Source organism: Lutra lutra, chromosome 17 (genome assembly GCF_902655055.1).
Source record: "Lutra lutra chromosome 17, mLutLut1.2, whole genome shotgun sequence".
In the NCBI taxonomy this organism is placed as follows: domain Eukaryota; kingdom Metazoa; phylum Chordata; class Mammalia; order Carnivora; family Mustelidae; genus Lutra; species Lutra lutra.
Window position 1 is genome coordinate 43,434,610 of NC_062294.1, and position 21,147 is coordinate 43,455,756.

The window sequence follows — 21,147 nt, forward strand, 5'->3', positions numbered from 1 at the left end:
TTTAGTCTGTGAGCTGGGGAGAGGGAAGGAAGGGCAACCTTGCCCCTTGTCTGTGGCGGCCCCTGCTGGCGGTGCTTCCACTGTTCAGCGCGGGGGGCCACCTTCATCTCCGGTTGTCCCTGTTCTCCCCCAGAGGTACGGCCCGCGAGGGCCACAAGTCCAGGCTGACTTAGCAGAGAGCCCTGTTGGCGGAGGCTGTGAGAAACCAAGTTATTAGCCCCTTTCACAGCAAACAACGGTGCGCAGAATATGAGTCTGGGACCCCCAGCCCGGGGCTCCAGGAACGCGTGCTCCACCCTCCTCCTTTCCTTGAGCTTTCTGCCACCCTCCTCCTCTCCTTGAGCACAAGGACCGCAAAGCTGCGGCCTCTCGAGCATTCCCTCCATGCTGTGCAGAACAGCAGCCGGGTGGCGCCTCCAACTGAGACTAATCCTCTGCGGCGGCCCTTTCCCACCCGACGCCTCCTGCAGTCGCGAACTTCATTTCCCAGTGTCTCTGGGATTCCCAGGATCCGAAGCCCAGAGCACCCTGGGAGTGGTAGTTCATGCATACCCTGGTCTCGAGAGGAACAATGGGAAGAGTTTGGGGGCGAGAACCACACCTCCCGGCAGCCCGGGAGATGGTTTTCTGGGTTCGATTAGGATCTAGTCCCAGCTCTCGCGGCCCTAGCTCCCGGCGGAAGAAGCGAGGCGCCTGGACTACATTTCCCGGAGTCCCCTGCGCCTCATCCCCCTCCGGCCGCCACACAGGGTCTGTGCTCTTCAGGCGCGGTCTAAGGGTGACTGCCGACTGGCCTCGGACTCCCGCTCCCGTGGTGCCCCGCGCGTGGCCGGCCCAGCCCCCGGCTCCCGCTGGCCCCGCGGCGGCGCTGGTTGCTGTCGTGAGCCGCAGCCGCCCCGCCCCACCTCTCCCCCCCCCCCCCCCCCCCCCCGGCCCTGCGCACGGGCCGCCCCTCCCCCCCGCCTCCCCGGCCCCTCTCACGGTGCCAAGATGGCGGCGGCGGCGGGCGGCGGCAGTTGCCCCGGGCCTGGCTCCGCGCGGGGCCGCTTCCCGGGCCGGCCGCGGGGCTCCGGCGGGGGGCGGGGGCCGGGGCGGACGGGGCAGCGGAGCCGAGAGGAGTGCGGGTAGCTCTGCGGCGCGGCGGCGGCGCGGGGGGGCCGGGCGGAGCCGAGCCCGGGGAGGACACGGCCCTGCTCCGTTTGCTGGGGCTCCGCCGGGGCCTGCGCCGGCTCCGCCGCCTGTGGGCCGGCCCGCGCATTCAGCGGGGCCGGGGCCGGGGCCGGGGCCGGGGCTGGGGCCCAAGCCGTGGCTGCATGCCGGAGGAGGAGAGCAGTGACGAGGAATCCGACGATGAGGTGAGGCAGTCGGAGGCGTCCCCAACGCCGGGCAGGGCGGAGGCCGGGGGCTTCCAAGGGTCTGGGTGGCCCCGAGGGGTGGAGTGGGGAAGCGAGGTTCTCAGGGCCCCTGCGGAGGGAAGGGGCCCTGGAAACAGGCCTGGGAGTAGATAGGCTGCACGGAGCTGTCGGTGAAAAAGGCCTATGAAAGTATATAGGGAAGCCCGGGCTGCAGCTGGGTACTTGGGCCTGAGGCACGTCCTGCAGAAGTGTCCTGGGCTGATGATCTTGGTAGTTGGCAAAGCTATTGCAGTAGAGCTTTGAGCGAAAAGGCTATGGATACTGCATGCCCAGCCACTGGTGGTTGACAGCAGCAGCGTGGCTTTAGTGGACCCAGGCTGGGGCTCTCTGGGCTCTTACCTGTAGGCTGCTTCACCTGGCCTCATAATCTCTGACACATCCCAGATTCACCAGTTCCCGGATTCCTCTTAAAGTGGAGAGACAGTAGCATGTTGGAGGGCTTCCTCTTGGGGGCACAGGTTGAAGAAAAATGAGACTGGGAACTCTGGCAGGTTCGAGTTCAGCTCAGGATTTATCCTCAAGCCTCAGAGAAGTCAGGAGGGTGTGGATTGTATTATTTAAGACAGCTTGTAGTCACCTCAGGGTCCAGGGTAGAGCTGCAAAGATAAAGGGAGAGAGCTTATTATGGTAAACCATTTGAAACACACACACAGACACATACACACTCGATTTGAGTGCCCCTATTCCCATCTTCATTCAGGAGGAAACTGCAACCTGAGAGTGTGTAAACAGTAGTCCCACCTTTTTGAGTTGGAGGATGAGGGAGTCTGAGCGTAGTGTCTACTGCCTGGCCTGAGAAGACCCAGTTCTGTTCCCTTCCGGGCCAGCGAACCACTGACAGCTGTGCTGGTGTAGTCCGGTATACGGGATGGGGGTTCAAAATACCCTGTGCCTCCAACCCTAGGGAGAGACTCTTTTCTAGTCTTTTTATCTTCCAGTCTTAAGTTTTTCTCTAAATAGATAGGGGTATGTTAAGGGGGAAACTGGGGCTATACCTCCATACCTGAATCTCCGGTGGAACGAGGGCTTTGGCACTGACTGCTGTTTCTCCCCTCCACCCCTGGTCCCCTAAATCAGGAGTTTCAGGGTTTTCATTCAGATGAAGATGTGGCCCCCAGTTCCCTGCGCTCTGCGCTCCGATCCCAGCGAGGTGAGTGATGGGGAAACTCTACCTCTGTAGCTTTACAGGAATGTTATTCTTGCTCTTCATGTTAGCTCTTCCCTGTTTAACTAGAGTCTCCATCAGCTACATAGCGTGTTCTGTGTTCAAAGCCCAAGCTAGGCTGGGTTGTGGGGGAAAGAGACAAGGAAGACTTAGTCCTTGCCCTCCTAGAGTGCCTTCTTCAGTCTGCAGGGCTAGCTTGACCCATCTCCCCACACCTATTCTCCTTTTAGGTCGAGCCCCCCGAGGTCGGGGCCGCAAGCATAAGACGACCCCCATTCCGCCTCCTCGCCTAGCAGATGTCGCTCCTACCCCCCCAAAGACTCCTGCTCGGAAACGGGGTGAGGAGGGCACAGAACGGATGGTGCAGGCACTGACTGAACTTCTCCGGCGGGCCCAGGCACCCCCAGCCCCGCGGAGCCGGGCATGTGAGCCCTCTACTCCACGTCGGTCTCGGGGACGGCCCCCAGGACGGCCAGCAGGCCCCTGCAGGAAGAAGCAACAAGCAGTAGTGGTGGCAGAAGCAGCTGTGACAATCCCCAAACCTGAGCCCCCACCTCCTGTGGTTCCTGTAAAACACCGAACTGGCAGCTGGAAGTGCAAGGAGGGGCCTGGCCCAGGACCTGGGACCCCCAAGCGTGGAGGACAGTCTGGGCGAGGAGGCCGTGGAGGTAGAGGCCGAGGCCGAGGCGGGCTCCCTCTGGTAATCAAGTTTGTTTCAAAGGCCAAAAAAGTGAAGATGGGACAGTTGTCCTTGGGACTTGAATCAGGTCAGGGTCAAGATCAACATGAAGAAAGCTGGCAGGATGCCCCCCAAGCAAAAGTTGGATCTGGACAGGGAGAGGGCCCTTGCTGGAGAAAAGAGCAAAAGCTGGAGGAAGAGGGAGAGGAGGAGACAGGAGAAGAGAAAGACAAGGAAGAGAGAGAGGAGAAGGTAGAGAGAGCTGGACCTGAAGAAGAGATGATGCTAGCAGAGGAAAAGGAAGAGGCAAAGCTGCCATCTCCACCCTCGACTCCTCCAGCCCCTCCAGCCCCTCCACCTGCTCCATCTCCTCCACCTCCACCTCCACCCCTCCCACCCCCCTCCACTTCTCCTTCATCCCCAGTTTGCCCTCCACCACCTCCAATGTCCCCTCTGCCCCCACCATCGCCTCCACCGCCTCCTGCCCCAGAGGAGCAGGAAGAATCCCCTCCTCCAGTGGTACCAGCTACATGCTCCAGGAAGAGGGGCCGGCCTCCCCTGACCCCCAGCCAGCGGGCAGAGCGAGAAGCTGCTCGGGCAGTGCCGGAGGCTACCTCTCCTCCCACTCCAACCCCCAGCACCACCACGGGGGGGCCTCTGGAAGACAGCCCCACTGTGGCCCCCAAAAGTACCACCTTCCTGAAGAATATCCGGCAGTTTATTATGCCTGTGGTGAGTGCCCGCTCCTCCCGAGTCATCAAGACACCCCGGCGATTTATGGACGAAGACCCCCCCAAACCCCTAAAGGTAGAAGTCTCACCTGTTCTGCGGCCTCCTGTTGCCACCTCCCCACTTGCCCCCCCAGAACCAGCACCAGCTCCCTCTCCACCACGTGCCCCAACCCCCCCATCTACCCCAGTTCCACTCCCTGAGAAGAGACGGTCCATTCTAAGGGAACCCACATTTCGCTGGACCTCGCTGACCCGGGAACTGCCCCCTCCTCCTCCTGCCCCCCCACCGGCCCCACCCCCACCTCCTGCCCCTGTCACTCCATCACGGAGGCCCCTGCTCCTTCGGGCACCTCAGTTTACCCCGAGTGAAGCCCACTTGAAGATCTACGAATCGGTGCTTACTACTCCTCTTGGGGCCTCGGAAGCCCCTGAGCCAGAGCCTCCTCCTGCCGACGACTCTCCAGCTGAGCCTGAGCCACGGGCAGTGGGCCGCACCAACCACCTCAGCCTGCCTCGATTTGCCCCCGTGGTCGCCACTCCTGTTAAGGCCGAGGCGCCCCTTCCTGGGGCTCCATCTCTGAGCAATGGGCAGCAGTCTCAGGCTCAGCCACAGCAGCCTCTCCAGGCCTTGCCAAGCCAGCTGCTGCCCCAGGCACTACCACCACAGCAGCCCCAACTACAGGTGCACTTACAGCTGCAGCCGCAGCCACCGCCACAGCAGCTGTCACCACTGGAAAAGGCCCGTACTGCGGGCTTGGGTTCCTTACCACTGTCTGGTGTGGAGGAGAAAATGTTCAGCCTCCTCAAGAGAGCCAAGGTGCAGCTGTTCAAGATCGATCAGCAGCAGCAGCAGCAAAAGGTGGCGTCTTTGATGCCGGTGAGCATGGCACTTTGGCCAGGTTTCTGCACTCAGTCGTCTGGCCTCCGTTCTCTCCATTCTCTCAGTTTTCGGTCACCTCCTGCCTCCTCAGACCCCCTCCAGTATTTCAGGGGACCCTCAGAGCCAGTCCTTCCCTGCTTCTCAGCTGCCGGTGTTCCTTCCCTGGCCTGCCCCGATGCTCATCCCCTGGCCCTATTTTTCCTCACTTTCCAGCCTCTGACCCTGTTTATTTCCCCACTAGCCGAGCCCTGGAGGGCCGATGGAGGAAGTCGTGGGGACTGTCAAGCAGATCTCAGATAGAGGTTCTGTCAAGTCTGAAGATGAATCGATGGAAACTAAGAGAGAGAGACCGTCGGTATGGAGTGGGAGCAGAGCCCTCTGAAGAAGGCTGGTTGCAGGAGCACAAGGGGCAACTTCCCACATGTATTCCTGGTTTCTCCTCCCCTAGGGCCCCGAGTCCCCTGTGCAAGGCCCCCGTATCAAACATGTCTGTCGTCATGCTGCTGTGGCCCTAGGTCAGGCCCGGGCCATGGTGCCCGAAGACGTCCCCCGCCTCAGTGCTCTCCCTCTCCGGGATCGGCAGGACCTCGTCACGGAGGGTAGGGGCGGGTGTGTTGTGGGAAGATTTGACAGCTGTGTCACATTTGGGGGCGAGCACATGCACCAAGAGCCTAGGAGAGCGGGAGCTGAGTTGGATGCTTGGGGCAGGTGGCAAGTGGGTTGGAGTGCTAGGTCTTAGAGCAGATTTGAGGGCACCTGGGACCTGAGCACTGTGGGAAAGTTGGGACCAGAGGGCCAGTTGAATCAGATCTGGGGGAGAACAGGGAACTGAGGTAAAAGGCCTAGTGGCCTTGTGGCCCCATCCTTTCCTCTCCATTGCACTAGATACATCATCAGCATCTGAGACTGAGAGTGTCCCGTCACGGTCTCGGCGGGGAAAGGTGGAGTCCGCGGGGCCTGGGGGAGACTCAGAGCCTGCAGGGTCTGGAGGGACCCTGGCCCATACACCCCGGCGCTCACTGCCCTCCCATCATGGCAAGAAGATGAGGATGGCACGGTGTGGACACTGTCGGGGCTGCCTGCGTGTGCAGGACTGTGGGTCCTGTGTCAACTGCCTGGACAAGCCCAAATTTGGGGGCCCCAACACCAAGAAGCAGTGCTGTGTGTGAGTAGCCAGGGCGCAGCCTCTGTTCCCACCCGTGGTTGTCAGTCACCCAGGCCTCCTGCCCCGCCAGAGCAGTGGGATTGGCATCCTTGTGGAGAGCTTCCTCTCTTCCCCCAGACCACCAGTCCCCTACCCTGGTGACGTGCTGCTCCCCTCCCCAGATACCGGAAGTGTGACAAGATAGAGGCTCGGAAGATGGAACGGCTGGCTAAAAAAGGTAACGAGGCTTGATGCTTTACACAACCTTATTTAGATCCATGGTGTGGAAGAACCGCGTTTTCTTTGCTCTCCTCCCTTTATCTTTGCAGTCTGTTACCTTTGTCATCTTTCCGTCGTGTGCTTTCATATCTCTCCTGTACTCGTTCTCTTCTGCCCCAGTTCTTTTTGGCTTTTCTGCATCCCAGTGTCCCATGTCCCTGACTGAGCTCAGATCCTACTAAGTCCCCTGTTCCCACAGGCCGGACGATAGTGAAGACGCTGTTGCCCTGGGATTCCGATGAATCTCCTGAGGCCTCCCCTGGTCCTCCAGGCCCACGCCGGGGGGCGGGAGCTGGGGGGCCCCGGGAGGAGGTGGTGGCCCCCCCAGGGCCCGAGGAGCAGGACTCCCTCCTACTGCAGCGCAAGTCAGCCCGGCGCTGCGTCAAACAGCGACCCTCCTATGATATCTTCGAGGACTCGGATGACTCAGAGCCTGGGGGTCCCCCTGCTCCCCGGCGTCGGACCCCCCGAGAGAATGGTGCGAATTGCTTGTTGTTTCCCCTTCCAGTCAGTCCTGTGTCTTATGTAGATGGGTTTTCAGACCAGGGGCTATATCTGTGTGATAGAGAGTGCAGAGACGGAGGTAATCTGTGGTGGACAGGGAAAATGGGTGTGTAAAGTTTTCAGAGCTTACGAGCTGGGTCTAAGAGTCCTCCTGTTGGTTAGTTAAAGGCAGTCCTGGGGATCCAGGGAACATTAGGGGTTATGGAGGAAAGGGAATGGGGCAGGGAAGAGGAGGCCCCTCACCACTTACATGTGCTGCCTAGAGCTGCCAGTGCCAGAACCCGAGGAGCAGAGCCGGCCCCGCAAGCCCACCCTGCAGCCTGTGTTGCAGCTCAAGGCCCGAAGGCGCCTGGACAAGGTCAGCACGGCCCCACACCAAGAACCCTGAGCCCTGTGGAAGGCGTGGCTCCCGCCCTTCAGGAGCTTCCTAGCAAGTCAGGGTAACGGGCTCACCTGAGTGCTGTGTTGTGTCCACACCAGAGGACAGGCCCTGAGGGGTAAGGCAGGTCCTTCTGGAAAGCAAAGTAGGATCTGGGCAAAAGACAGGGTTGGGCAGGCTGGGGGAGAGGAGAGAAGTCTGCAGACGGTGAGGCTGGCAGCTTTCTGACCACCACCACCCTCCCTAGGATGCCTTGGCTCCTGGCCCCTTTGCCTCTTTTCCCAATGGCTGGACTGGAAAACAGAAGTCCCCTGACGGAGTGCACCGGGTCCGTGTGGATTTTAAGGTATGGCATTGAGGGAGAGGGTCTCAAGGACTGTGTTGGAAAGAAACCTAAGGGTTGTAGCTGAGAAACCAGGGTCTTAAAGAATGGCTTTGGCTTATGTTCCTGGCTGTTCTCTGATCTCATGTCCTTTCTTCCCTCAGGAGGATTGTGACCTGGAGAACGTGTGGCTGATGGGCGGCCTGAGCGTGCTCACCTCTGTGCCAGGGGGACCGCCTATGGTGTGCTTGCTGTGTGCCAGCAAAGGCCTGCATGAGGTTGGATCCCCGCCTTTTTCCACAACCCCCCAGGTCTCCATTGGCCCTTACTGCCTGATTGCTTGGGCCCTCAACAGGGTCTCATCCCTTGGCCTCTTGGCTTCACACTGTGCCCATTGTTCACTCTCCCCATCCCTAGCTGGTGTTCTGCCAAGTCTGCTGTGACCCTTTCCATCCATTCTGTCTGGAGGAGGCCGAGCGGCCCCTGCCTCAACATCATGACACCTGGTGCTGCCGCCGCTGCAAGTTTTGCCACGTCTGTGGGCGCAAAGGCCGGGGATCCAAGGTTTGGGCACAGGAGCCGTGAGGGTAGAGGCATGGAGGAGGGGGGAGTACTTGTGCCCATAGGTTCTGCCATTGCTGTTTTTCTCCCAACTTCCAACAGCACCTCCTGGAGTGTGAGCGCTGCCGCCATGCTTATCACCCAGCCTGCCTGGGGCCCAGCTACCCAACTCGGGCCACACGCAAACGGCGCCACTGGGTGAGAGATGAGGCCCACACCCCTTGCATTGGAGTTCTAATTAAGGCTGCTACCACCCCCAGACTGGAAGGTTGGAGGTCCTTGTGAGAGTTTATCTGATAAATAGCATTTTTCTTCCAAAATTTCACGTAGACGAGACTTATGTGCAGAATTTGTACCGAATGATTGAAGAATGCAAAAGCATTCATGCATTTCATGGTCCTGGGCTCAGAATCACCTGCCCCTGCCTGATCTCTGTTCCTCCTTGTCTCCATGGGTCAGTCTCCCCTACCTCATTCCTGTTTCTCCCTCCCTCTTCACTTCTCTTGTACACTTTTTCTCCTCTTACCTGTCCTTCCTCATTTATCTCCTGCTTACCATCCACTCCTCTTTGCCCATCTCCTCCCATCGTAAACCCCCACAGTGCTCCAATCTGCTCCCCCTAATGTCACCCTGCACCCCCCTGCCCCCCAGATCTGCTCGGCCTGCGTGCGCTGTAAGAGCTGTGGGGCAACTCCAGGCAAGAACTGGGACGTCGAGTGGTCTGGAGATTACAGCCTCTGCCCCAGGTGCACCCAGCTCTTTGAGAAAGGTGGGGACCTGTCAGGGGACCTGGGCCCTGGGGGACACCGGGCAGTGGGCCAGGCTCCTAGACAGGCAGGACAGATGCAGTTTTTTAGTGGCTTTGTATTCTCTTTTAGCCACAGAACTTTTCTTTCTGTTCATGGTAGTCTCCCACAGAAGCCTATCCAGTACCTCAAGTAGAGAGACACAGTTCTTCTCAGGGCAGCAGGAGTTGGCCTGGTCCCCACCGTTGTAGTGGTCCCTGACCTGCTTCTTAGAACCTCGAGTATCCACTGATCACTTTGAAAACCTGGGCTTTCCCCCTGTGTTCATTCAGGCAGCATGTTAGCAAGTGAGGCATTGGGGCTGTAGGGCTGCAAGAGGCCGTATCCTCAGCCAGTGTTTAGAGAATTGTAGGACCCGAGTTGGGGCATGGCAGAGGCAGCTGTCACAACAGCCAAACAAGGGGTGGTGGTTCTGGCTCCTCTGACTTGCCCTTTGCCTCCGTCTTCTGCAGGAAACTTTTGCCCAATCTGTACACGCTGCTACGAAGACAATGACTACGAGAGCAAGATGATGCAGTGCGCGCAGTGTGACCACTGGGTGCATGCCAAGTGCGAGGGGCTCTCGGGTGAGCAGGCAGAGTGCCTGGGCTGCCGCCTCTGCCCCAGGGGGGAAGGGGGCAGAGGTGTCCCCTGTATACCCTCGGCACAGGGCCTCACGGGACAGGTGTCACGAATGTATGTCCTCGGCAACTCCTCTGGGCTTCTGAGAGCCCTCGCATTCTCCCAGATCATTCTCTCCTTTCCCACCCTGGCTATTTTAGATGAAGACTATGAGATCCTTTCTGGGCTGCCAGACTCCGTGCTGTACACCTGCGGACCGTGTGCAGGGGCCACGCACCCCCGTTGGCGAGAGGCCCTGAGTGGGGCCCTGCAGGGGGGCCTGCGCCAGGTGCTCCAGGGCCTGCTGAGCTCCAAGGTGGCGGGCCCACTGCTGCTGTGCACTCAGGTCTGGGGGGCTCAGGAGGTAGGTTGGGGTGGGGCCAGGCCCAGCAGCAGCCCTGCTGACTTTCTGTCTCTACAGTGTGGGCAGGCTGGAAAGCAGCTGCACCCAGGCCCCTGCGATCTGCAAGCTGTGAGTCGGCGCTTTGAGGAAGGCCATTACAAGTCTGTGGTGAGTGGGACACTGAGGGGAATAGGTGGGCGCTAGGAAGAGGGAGTGGTGTGTGGGGTGGGGGCTCTGATCCTGACAAGCCCCCTTACAGCACAGCTTTATGGAGGACATGGTGGGCATCCTGATGAGGCACTCAGAAGAAGGAGAAGGCACTCAGCCAGAGCGCCGGGCTGGAGGCCAGATGAAGGGGCTCCTACTGAAGGTGAGAACTTTAGGGGAATATCTTTAGAGTGGCTTGAGTAGTAGTGGGGAGGAGAGTGGGGGTCCTGCAGACCCTATCCCTACCAGCTTTCCTGGGGAAGCCAGTTCTTCTCATCCTGTTAACCCACTCCCCAGCTGCTAGAGTCTGCGTTCGGCTGGTTCGACGCCCACGACCCCAAGTACTGGCGACGGAGTACCCGGCTGCCGAAGTGAGCAAGGCTGGGTAACAGGAGGGGAACCAGGGAACAAGGGCAAAAGCAAGGGCACCTGGGAGTCCAGGGTCTGGATCCTGGGCCAAGAACAGATGAGGAACATAGTTAGGGTCTGGAGCGTGGTGGAACCAGGGTGAGCGTCCTCGGTGGTTGTAGGCCAGCAAAGACTCTGTGTGGTTTGCTCACTTTGTTTCTACTTTGGGAAGGGTAATGTTGGGGAATAGCAGTGAGTAAGCCATGTCTGGGGGGTTGAGCAGACACATTAGTGCGTGATGATCCAGACTGTCAGAGTGGTGATGGGAAGTCCAGGGTGCTTTGGGAGCCCAGAGAAGGTGTTTAGAGCTAATGCTTCTCAGAAGAGATGACATCCAAGCCGAGATGTGGAAAAAGAGTATTCCAGGCACGAGGAATAGCATTTCACGCGTCATAGGTGGGTAAGGGCCCTGGCTTATTTGGGAGACTGGAAGAAATGCCACGTGGAGAGAGGATCAAGTGTGTCATGGCATGTTTAGGCTAAGATAGTGGGTGGCCACCCCTGTTAGACGTATCAGATGCTGACCCTGCTTGTCCACAGCGGAGTTCTTCCCAATGCCGTGTTGCCCCCATCCTTGGACCATGTCTACGCTCAGTGGAGGCAGCAGGAACCTGAGACCCCAGAATCAGGGCAGCCTCCGGGGGACCCCTCAGCAGGTACTGGGAAGTGGGGCCTGGAAGCCAGGGCCCCTGAGTTGGTGGGACATGCTCTCCGTCCTGATTCTGGGACTTGCCTTCCCACATCTCTTCTAGCTTTTCAGGGCAAGGATCCAGCTGCTTTCTCACACCTGGAGGACCCTCGTCAGTGTGCGCTCTGCCTCAAATACGGGGATGCGGATTCTAAGGTGAGGGCTACCATGTGAAGCCCCAAATGGTAGGGCCTGGTCCCTGGGGCCTTCCCTCACACCATTTCTCCTCTGCCCCCAGGAGGCAGGACGACTCCTATACATTGGGCAGAATGAGTGGACACACGTCAACTGTGCCATTTGGTCAGCTGAAGTGTTTGAGGAAAATGATGGCTCCCTCAAGAATGTGCATGCTGCTGTGGCTCGAGGGAGGCAGATGGTGAGAGCCCGGGCCTAGAGAGGTGGGCAGCCCCAGGGTCTCGGGTAGGCCCCCTCCCCCCATCTCCCCTCCCATAGGAGAAACTGCTCTTGTTTCACAATTTCTACCCCACCATATCCTCTCACTGCTGGTCCTGGGTACCATTTTTTGTTGCCCCAGGACTCTGTTGCTTCACTGATAGTGGCTCCCTGCCCTATCAGATCCCATATTTGGGTCTGAAGCTTGGCAGATTAAGTTAGAAGATCTGTTGATTGAACCTGTGCTGGATGCTTTCTGTACAGTGTGACATGTAGCTCCTACTGTGTCCCCGTGAGGTGAGGTATTGCCTGGGTTAAAACCTCTCCTCACCAGTGTGGGACCTGGTGCTATAGAATGTCTCAGGCTCAGGAAGTGAGAGATGGGGTGATACGTATTGGGGGGGTGCAAATGTGAAGATTAAATAAAATGATAAAAGTTTTACATTAAAATAGCATGAGAGGAAGAGCATGCACCTCTTGATTTGGGGTCATAAGTTCAAGCCCCATGTGTAGAATGTAGTGATTACTTAAGTAAATTTTTTCTTTTTAATGGTATGAGAAATATGGTAAATATTGGTTGGTAGGTGTTAGATGTTGTTATTTTTGTCTCTGTTGCAACACCCTGCTTCAGAAAATCTGCAGTAGTTTTGATGTGCACCTGGCCCTGGATGCAGCTAGGGAAGAGGGTATGTTTGATGAGCACCTTTGCTTTGCGAGGTGCTGGGCTAGACGGGCCCAGGCAGAGTCTCAAGGATGGTGATGCTGAGCATCAGAGCCCGGTCTCGGTCACTGGCTTCTCCCCTCAGCAGCCCCTTCCACCCGCAGCGCTGTGAACTCTGCCTGAAGCCTGGAGCCACAGTGGGCTGCTGCCTTTCCTCCTGCCTCAGCAACTTCCATTTCATGTGTGCCCGGGCCAGCTATTGCATCTTCCAGGACGACAAGAAAGTTTTCTGCCAGAAACACACAGACCTGCTGGATGGCAAGGTGAGCCAGAACCATGGGGAAGACCGCTTCCCACTGCTCTCTCTTCCCTTTCCACTCCTAGACCCCTGCAGCCCCTCAGCCCTAGCCCCAGCTGTCCAGTCCCTGCCTCCAAGCCATCCCTCACATCCCCCTTGCTTCTCACCAACCCAGCAACCCCATTTGCCACCCCTCTTCCAGGAGATTGTGACCCCTGATGGGTTTGATGTTCTCCGCCGAGTCTATGTGGACTTTGAGGGCATCAACTTTAAGCGAAAGTTCTTGACGGGGCTGGAACCTGATGCCATCAATGTGCTCATTGGTAAGCCTCTTGCTCTCTACCCTGGTCTTCCTGATCCTGCCTGGCCCACCTTCCTGATCTCTTCTCTGCACCATAGGCTCCATTCGAATTGACTCCTTGGGTACCTTGTCTGATCTCTCGGACTGCGAGGGACGGCTCTTCCCCATTGGCTACCAGTGAGCAGCCCAGGGGGCCTGGGTGGGGTGTAAGTACTCCAGGACAGGACCCCATTTCCCAAGTTGTCCTGACCCTCTTACCTACACGCCCACCTGACAGGTGCTCCCGTCTGTACTGGAGCACAGTGGATGCTCGACGGCGCTGCTGGTATCGGTGTCGTATTCTGGAGTATCGGCCATGGGGTCCGAGGGAAGAGCCAGTTCACCTGGAGGCAGCAGAGGAGAATCAGACCATTGTGCACAGTCCTGCCCCTTCCTCAGGTAAGGACCTTGGAACTCCCTCATTTCCTTCCCTGAATGCTGCCCTCCCCAAATGGTTACTCACCAACCCCATTTCCCTCTTCCCTAAAGAAACCCCTGGATATTTGCCATTCTGCCTTTTGTCCTAATGCCAATAAATGATCACTTAACAGCTGTGCATTACGTGCCAGGGACTGACTACACTCAGCACTTCACAGGAAGTGAAAGGATAGCTACCTGCTTGTGGGGGGTGGCAGCTTCTAGACAAACAGTGTTACAGCCCCCTGGCTTGGGGCGTGTGTGCCCAGAATGCTCTCCGCAGCCCTCTGTGGAAGGTGCTGGCTCTGCTCTGCTGCAGCGCAGAAAGGGCCATCGCTCCGCACAGTAACACCGTGCTGGCATCGGGACGTGAGCCACATCGGTCCCCTCGTAGCCCTGCCAGGGCTGAGGGATGTCGCTGAGAGCTGGATGGCACACAGCAAGGATTGGGCTTGGAGACTGGTAAAGGAGAGCTTGTGGGCTGAACAAGAGGAGGAAGATTATCGGAGTGTGTTTGCAGAGAAGGGGTTTGTGCCAGGTTGGAGCATGACATAAAGTAGAGCGGGGAGGAGGGTGTAGCCATCCTGGCTGGTAGCAGGGTAGTTTTGGGAGGAGGTGGCAGAGGTTGGTTCTCATGGATTGGGTGGAGCCAGGTAATGGGGAGCCCCAAGCGCCAGGTTGGTGCAGATACGTTTGATGTGGCAGGGATGCGAGGCACGGGTGAGAAAGTGGTGGGACTGGCCCTGCTGGAGAGAGGGCAGTGCCCCTCGCGGCATACGGGGCCTGAGTCAGAACAGGAGGCGGCTGGGAATGGGGGAGGTGGCCGAGACGGTTGAGGAAGGGTTTCAGAGGGCCCCTGATCCATGCATGTGTGGAGGTTTTGAAAAAGCCTCAGGGGAGTGTGAGACCTGGGTGATGATTGGGAACCAGTGCACATTGTGACCAGACCATTGGGCAGGGGTGGGGAAGGCTCAGTTGGCTCAAAAGGAGGGAGGGTGTGTCAGGAGAGGCTTTAACAGAGAGCCCCTGCCATTCCTGATGACATTCTCCTGCCTCCTCAGAGCCCCCAGATCATGTGGACCCCCCTCCAGATATAGATGCCCTCATTCCCGGAGCTCCTGAGCACCACTCACCTGTTCAGAACCTGGACCCCCCACTTCGGCCAGATCCAAGCAGTGCCCCTCCTCCAGCCCCCCGCTCCTTCTCGGGGGCTCGAATTAAAGTGCCCAACTACTCACCATCCCGGAGGCCCTTGGGGGGTGTCTCCTTTGGACCCCTGCCCTCCCCTGGTGAGTACCTGGGAGTGTTGGGGAGAGGGGTGGGTGGGTGAGGCAGGAGCTCATGGCTGACACTGACCCTTCCCCCCCACAGGAAGTCCATCTTCTCTGACCCACCACATCCCCACGGTGGGAGACCTGGACTTCCCAGCTCCCCCGAGACGTTCCCGTCGTCCCAGCCCCCTGGCCCCAAGGCTGCCGGCATCACGGCGGGCCTCTCCCCCTCTCAGAACCTCCCCACAGCTCAGGGTGCCCCCTCCTACCTCAGTCGTTAGAGCCCTCACACCTACCTCAGGGGAGCTGGCTCCCCCTGGCCCAGCCCCATCTCCTCCACCACCCCCTGAAGACCTGGGCCCAGACTTTGAGGACATGGAGGTGGTATCAGGACTGAGTGCTGCTGACCTGGACTTTGCAGCCAGCCTGCTGGGGACTGAGCCCTTCCAGGAAGAGATTGTGGCTGCGGGAGTAGTGGGGAGTGGCCACGGGGGCCCAGGGGACAGTTCAGAGGAAGAGGCCAGCCCTACCCCCCGTTATGTCCACTTCCCTGTGACTGTGGTGTCTGGCCCTGCCCTGGCCCCTGGTGCCCTTCCTGGAACCCCCCGCATCGAACAGCTGGATGGAGTGGATGACGGCACGGACAGCGAGGCAGAGGCCATCCAGCAGCCTCGGGGCCAGGGGACTCCTCCTTCAGGGCCAGGAGTGGGCCGGGCTGGGGTCATCGGGGCTGCAGGGGACAGAACCCGACCTCCTGAGGACTTGCCGTCAGAAATTGTGGATTTTGTGTTGAAGAACCTAGGGGGTCCCGGGGAGGGAGGTGCTGGGCCCAGAGAGGAGCCGCTCCCCCCAGCGCCTCCACTGGCCAATGGCAGCCAGCCTCTCCAGGGCCTACCCTCCAACCCAGCTGACCCCACTCGGACGTTTGCCTGGCTCCCTGGGGCCCCAGGGGTCCGGGTATTGAGCCTGGGCCCTACCCCTGAGCCCCCCAAACCCGCCACATCCAAAATCATCCTTGTCAACAAGCTCGGGCAAGTGTTCGTGAAGATGGCTGGGGAGGGTGAACCCGTCTCACCCCCTGTGAAGCAGCCACCTCTGCCCCCTCCCATCCCCCCCACAGCCCCTGCTTCCTGGACTCTGCCCCCGGGACCGCTGCTGGGTGTGTTGCCAGTGGTAGGGGTGGTCCGCCCCGCCCCACCACCACCCCCTCCTCCACTGACACTGGTGTTGAGCAGTGGGCCCCCCAGCCCACCCCATCAGGCCATCCGCGTCAAGAGGGTGTCCACCTTCTCTGGCCGTTCCCCACCAGCGCCTCCCCCAAACAAGACCCCCCGGCTGGAGGAAGATGGAGAGTCATTGGAGGATGCTCCCCAGGGTCCAGGGCTTAGTGGCAGCGGGTGAGTGAATGTGCTGAGTCTGTGGAGGAGGGCAAGAGAGGTGGGCAGGAGAAGGCAGCTCAGCCTTCTTGGGGTTCCTCCCCCAGGTTTAGCCGAGTGAGGATGAAAACGCCCACAGTGCGTGGAGTTCTCGACTTGGATGAGCCTGGGGAGCCCACTGGGGAGGAAAGTCCAAGGTGAGTAGCCAGTGCCCTTCCCCTGGAGGCTCTGGGACATCCATCTCTTCCTCTTTCTGACAGGTCTCTCCTCACAGGCCCCTCCAGGACCGGTCCCCTTTGCTGCCACTCCCAGAAGGTGGGCCTCCCCGGGCCCCCGATGGTCCCCCTGACCTGCTGCTTGAGTCCCAGTGGCACCACTACTCAGGTAGGGACCAGCCTTTCGTTCTCCCTACCCCTTCCTTGTGCTTACCTCAGTTGGGTGATGGTGGTCAGATGCAGAATCGGTCCGCTTCAAAAGATAGATCTTGGGCACCAACCTGGCTCTGAGCCCGAGACTAGGTATTCAGAGTTAGAGAGATGTCCTCGGAGCTTGTGGCCCATGGCAGAAAAAGAGGGATGAAGTTTCAGCTCCACGTGAAAGGCCCTGCGAAAGTGCCCAAGAGCCCAGGGGTCGGCTTCAGAGCCTGATCTGCCGGGGTCAGAGGGTTAGGTCCCTAGCAGGGCTGAGCAGTGTGGGGGCTGTCAGAGTTAGAGATGGGATTTGGAGCCATACAGCTAGACAAGAGCACTCAGCCAGCAAGGAGCTCATCTAGGATCCAGAGGGGCAGGAGGACTAGGAAGGATATAAAAAGCAGTGCCGCAGAGGACACCAGGCATGTGGACTCTTGGGGTACTGCCCTGGGAAGGATGTTGCATCAGGGTCCAGAATTGAAGACCGTGGTTGATGAGCGGGCCAAAACAAGACCCAGGCGTCTTGCCAGCAAGCTTGGCTAAGGGTCTGAGAGGAGAGGGTGGGCAGCAGCCCAGTGGGGTTTGTATGAGGGCTGAGACAGCAAAGCCACGGAGGAGGGTGAAGGGGGCTTGCGGAGGGAAGCAGAGGTGGGAGAAGGCGTGGCCATTGGATCTGAAGAGACCACTGAGGGGGAGCCTCGGGGCGGGGGCCGGGGGAGGGGCCATCAGTGCAGTTGCAAAGCTGTCAGGACGCAGGATGGGTGCGCGCGGAGTGGATTGGGCTAACAGCCTCGGTGAAGCTGGGAGGGCAGTGAGTGCTCTGTTGGTTATAGAGGGCCGTGGGAGAGGGGGTAGGCTACAGCCAAGTGAGCTGGTAACAGAGCAGCCTGAGGTTCGGAATTTCTCCTGGCCCCAGCCCTGTCCGGATACTTGGATTGTCTCATTACGTAGCGCTGTTACTGAGTGTGGAAGCCGAGCGAGGTACACGAGAGACCGCTTAACTGAAAGACTGCGTATGGGGGTCAGAGGTGGCGTGAGGATATGGCAGTGACCATGACGGACAGGTCCCCACCCTTAGGGACCACGCCACATTTTGGTAGAGGAAGCAGACACGTACGTTAGCAAGTGTACTGCAGCTGAGAACGAGCGCCGTGAGAAAGAAGGCAATGAGAGCGCCCGGGTGAGGCCCCTGTAGTCAGCCTGTCGGGTTCAGGGAACAGAATGGAGGTGAGGATGGGGTAAGGGCAAAGAGGAGGTGGAAGAAGTTGTCAGAGGTGAACCCAGGGGCACTGAGGCCTGGAGATGATGGGGTCACACAGCAAACCAGGTTTGGAGTCTTGCCTCGGGCTGGGAGGGCATGTGGTCAGGTTGTCCCAGAGGAGTGGTGTGGGGAGCAAGCGTGGCCACGTGGGTCCTGCCTCTCCTACAGCACCCTCCACTCAAACTTAGGTTCTTCTCACCCTCCCCGCTCTGGACGGTCAGTCCTCAGACCGCGCCATGCTTGAGCGAGCCGCTGCATCTGGGCTGATCTACACACACACACACACACACACACACACACACACACCCCGCCCCGCGCCCCTTGTAGCACTTCCTTCGCTGGCTTCCCAAACCCCACCCCTCTCTTCATCTCTCTGCTCTTGCTTCCTCCTTGCCCCAGCCTGTCACTTTGGCATGTCCCAGTGTCCCAGTACCTCGGCCATGACTTCTCTGTCTGCACTTACTCTCAGGTGTTCTCATCTCTTCCTGGCTCTGGATCCCATCTCGTACTCTGACAGCCTGCAGATTGGTAGCCAGGCTCCTAGATCCCACTGCCTGCTCCCTGTCTCCAGCAGGTTGCAAGGGCAGGTTTTCTGAGAGGAATTTCAGACTCAGCATGTCCCAAACTCAGCTCTCTACCTTGTTCCAACCTCTCCTCACCATCTCCATTCCAGTTGTTTAGGCCCCAAACCTCAGAGTTGTCCTTGACCCTCCACTGGCTCTCACATCCCCATCTCCTACAGCAGCAAGTCCTGTCTGTTTGAGCTGCAAAACCTTTAGCCCCTGAGAAATCCCTTAAGTAGCTCATAATGTACATGTACTTGCTGTGGGTAGGGGCCTATATAATAAATTTGTAATATTTACAGAGCTGTGCTGCGTATAAAAAAATACACGTGCAAGATATCCTCCTCTGGTATTTTTAATTTTCTGTGAGAGAAGAACGAGGGGCAGATGGGCATTGTTGGTGAACTGGGTTTAAGTGAGCCAGAAGTGTGTCCTGCTGAGCCAGGGCACCCCAGGCTGCTGCCGTGGAAATGCTCATCTCTCCGAGAACTCTAACAGAAAAGGGACTGTGGGCTCGTCAGAAAAAAATAATGTCCATCCTGCAGGGCTCATGGGGCAGTTAGAGCAGGAAGAGAGCCCTCAGCCCAAGTGTCTGTGCTTGTGCATGGAGAGGAAGGGAGGGGGTTGGGGAACCCGGGGCCCCGGAGTCCACGAGGGGTGATCCTCACCTACTCTGACCTGCTGCTTGGGACCAGGTGAGGCGTCAAGCTCTGACGAAGAGCCTCCATCCCCAGAGGACAAAGAGAACCAGGCCCCCAAACGGGCTGGCCCACATCTGCGCTTCGAGATCAGCAGTGAGGATGGGTTCAGTGTGGAGGCAGAGAGCTTGGAGGGTGAGTCGGGAGTGGTGGTGACGGAGGGAAGGTGTGTGGTCCTCCCGTCAAGCCCCATCCTGAGCGTTCTGGCCCTGCACTCCCCTCAGGGGCATGGAGAACTCTGATTGAGAAGGTGCAAGAGGCCCGAGGGCACGCCCGGCTCCGGCATCTCTCCTTCAGTGGTAAGCCCAGGGGCTGCTGGGATGCTGAGCACTGAGCACATTCCCAGAGGACAGGATGGGCCTCTGACATGACATGTGTGTCCTCACCTTTGACTGTCCCCAGGGATGAGCGGGGCAAGGCTCCTGGGCATCCACCACGACGCCGTCATCTTCCTGGCAGAGCAGCTGCCCGGGGCTCAGCGCTGCCAGCACTACAAGTTCCGCTACCACCAGCAGGGAGAGGGCCAGGAAGAACCCCCCCTGAACCCCCATGGAGCAGCCCGGGCTGAGGTCTATCTCCGGTGAGATGTCGGGGCGGCCCTGTGGGTGTTTTCAAGCGCGGGAGTTAGGTCTCGAGATTGGAAACTGAGGCCTGGGAGAAGGTGCTTGGCCCCTCCAGGAATTACTCCTAGAGTTCACAGCAGAAGAGTGAACCCCCCCCCTCTGTCCCCCTCCTGCTGTGTCTTGGGGGTAGCAGTATTTCTCCTTGCTAGCAGCAAGCCCCAATCAGAGGTTAGGTGGGTGACATCTCTTTGAAGGAATGGCTGTTACCCACCCTCTCTTCTCCCCCCTTGCTGCAGGAAATGCACCTTTGACATGTTCAACTTCCTGGCCTCCCAGCACCGGGTGCTCCCTGAGGGAGCCGCCTGTGACGAGGAAGAGGATGAGGTGCAGCTCAGGTCAACCAGGTACGGAGGGCAGGCCAGGGTGCTGGGGGTGTTCTGGAAGGGTCCTAAAGAGGGTGACCAGGGGCAAGAGAGGTCATTCCTGGGTACCAGCCTGTGACACTGCTGACCCCACCAGACGTGCCACCAGCCTGGAGCTGCCCATGGCCATGCGCTTTCGCCACCTCAAGAAGACATCCAAAGAGGCTGTGGGTGTCTACAGGTTAGTGGGGTTGGGGGGAGGATGCCCCTTGGGTGGATGGACAGGTGCCCTGGTACAGGGCCACCTTGGTTCTGTCCCCCTCCCCCCTGAGCTCCCTCTGGCCCGTCCTACCCTGCAGATCTGCCATCCACGGGCGGGGCCTGTTCTGTAAGCGGAACATTGATGCCGGCGAGATGGTCATCGAGTATTCTGGAATTGTCATTCGCTCCGTGCTGACTGACAAGCGGGAGAAGTTCTACGATGGGAAGGTGGGCTCCGTGGGGCTGTGGGAGCGAGGTGGGCACAGCGGGGCTGGGCCGTGGGCACTGAGAGCCCCTGACCGCGCCTCCCCGCCACTCTAGGGGATCGGGTGCTACATGTTCCGGATGGACGACTTCGATGTGGTGGACGCCACGATGCACGGCAATGCTGCGCGCTTCATCAACCACTCGTGCGAGCCCAACTGCTTCTCCCGGGTCATCCACGTGGAGGGCCAGAAGCACATCGTCATCTTCGCCTTGCGCCGCATCCTGCGCGGGGAGGAGCTCACCTATGACTACAAGTTCCCCATCGAGGACGCCAGCAACAAGCTGCCCTGCAACTGCGGCGCCAAGCGCTGCCGTCGCTTCCTGAACTGAGGCCGCCGCTGCCGCCGCCGCCACCGCCCCACAGCCCCTGCTGCCGTCTGGCCCTGAGCTGGGGAGGGGGTGCTCCTGAGCCCCCCGCAGCCCCGGGAGCCTCTCACCCCCACCCTCCTGTCCAGGGTGGACGTGGGCTCGCAGGTGGCAGAGGCCCCGCCTCCACCCCTCCGGCCCACCCAGCAATCGCCCCCTCCCTGCCTTGGGGGCCCAGGATGTAGATACTGTACAAAGGTTTCTAAATCCCTTCTTTTCTATGCACTTTTTTATTTAAGAGGGCGGGTTCCCAGGTGGGAACCCCCCATAATAAAGTCTGTCAATGTTTGGAGAGGTGGTCTTCCCGTCTGTGTGGTGCTGCGGCAGGTGGGAGCTCCTGGTTGTCCACACCACTCCTGAGCCAGGGAAGCCTGTCAGCCACAGCAGGGGGTGAGAGGCCACCCTTGGGAAGGACATGGAAACTGGGGGGAGGGGTCCGTTCCAGCTTCAGAGCCGCACATGCTCTGCCGGTTCCCAGTGAGAACCAAGTCGGGCTCCCCGCGGATGACCTGCTCCAAGGGTAGCAGGG

The 21,147-nt window shown here is 59.2% G+C and overlaps 1 protein-coding gene across 1 annotated transcript; it reads left to right on the top strand.

Moving 5' to 3' along the window:
- Positions 1-990: 990 nt before the first annotated feature.
- On the top strand, positions 991-20,910 carry KMT2B (lysine methyltransferase 2B). The gene is given in 39 exon segments (XM_047709370.1): positions 991-1,074; positions 1,076-1,117; positions 1,119-1,355; positions 2,493-2,565; positions 2,811-4,867; positions 5,112-5,225; positions 5,319-5,469; positions 5,756-6,035; positions 6,197-6,252; positions 6,493-6,771; positions 7,061-7,155; positions 7,424-7,522; positions 7,663-7,776; positions 7,916-8,062; positions 8,162-8,257; positions 8,711-8,828; positions 9,318-9,431; positions 9,627-9,811; positions 9,887-9,976; positions 10,068-10,178; positions 10,313-10,386; positions 10,964-11,079; positions 11,176-11,267; positions 11,350-11,487; positions 12,330-12,488; positions 12,666-12,786; positions 12,863-12,941; positions 13,042-13,202; positions 14,282-14,509; positions 14,592-15,888; positions 15,975-16,064; positions 16,142-16,251; positions 18,797-18,934; positions 19,024-19,098; positions 19,202-19,379; positions 19,659-19,766; positions 19,882-19,965; positions 20,084-20,213; positions 20,307-20,910. Coding segments are annotated over 39 exon segments (8,196 nt in total). The 3' UTR covers positions 20,583-20,910.
- Positions 20,911-21,147: the final 237 nt, after the last annotated feature.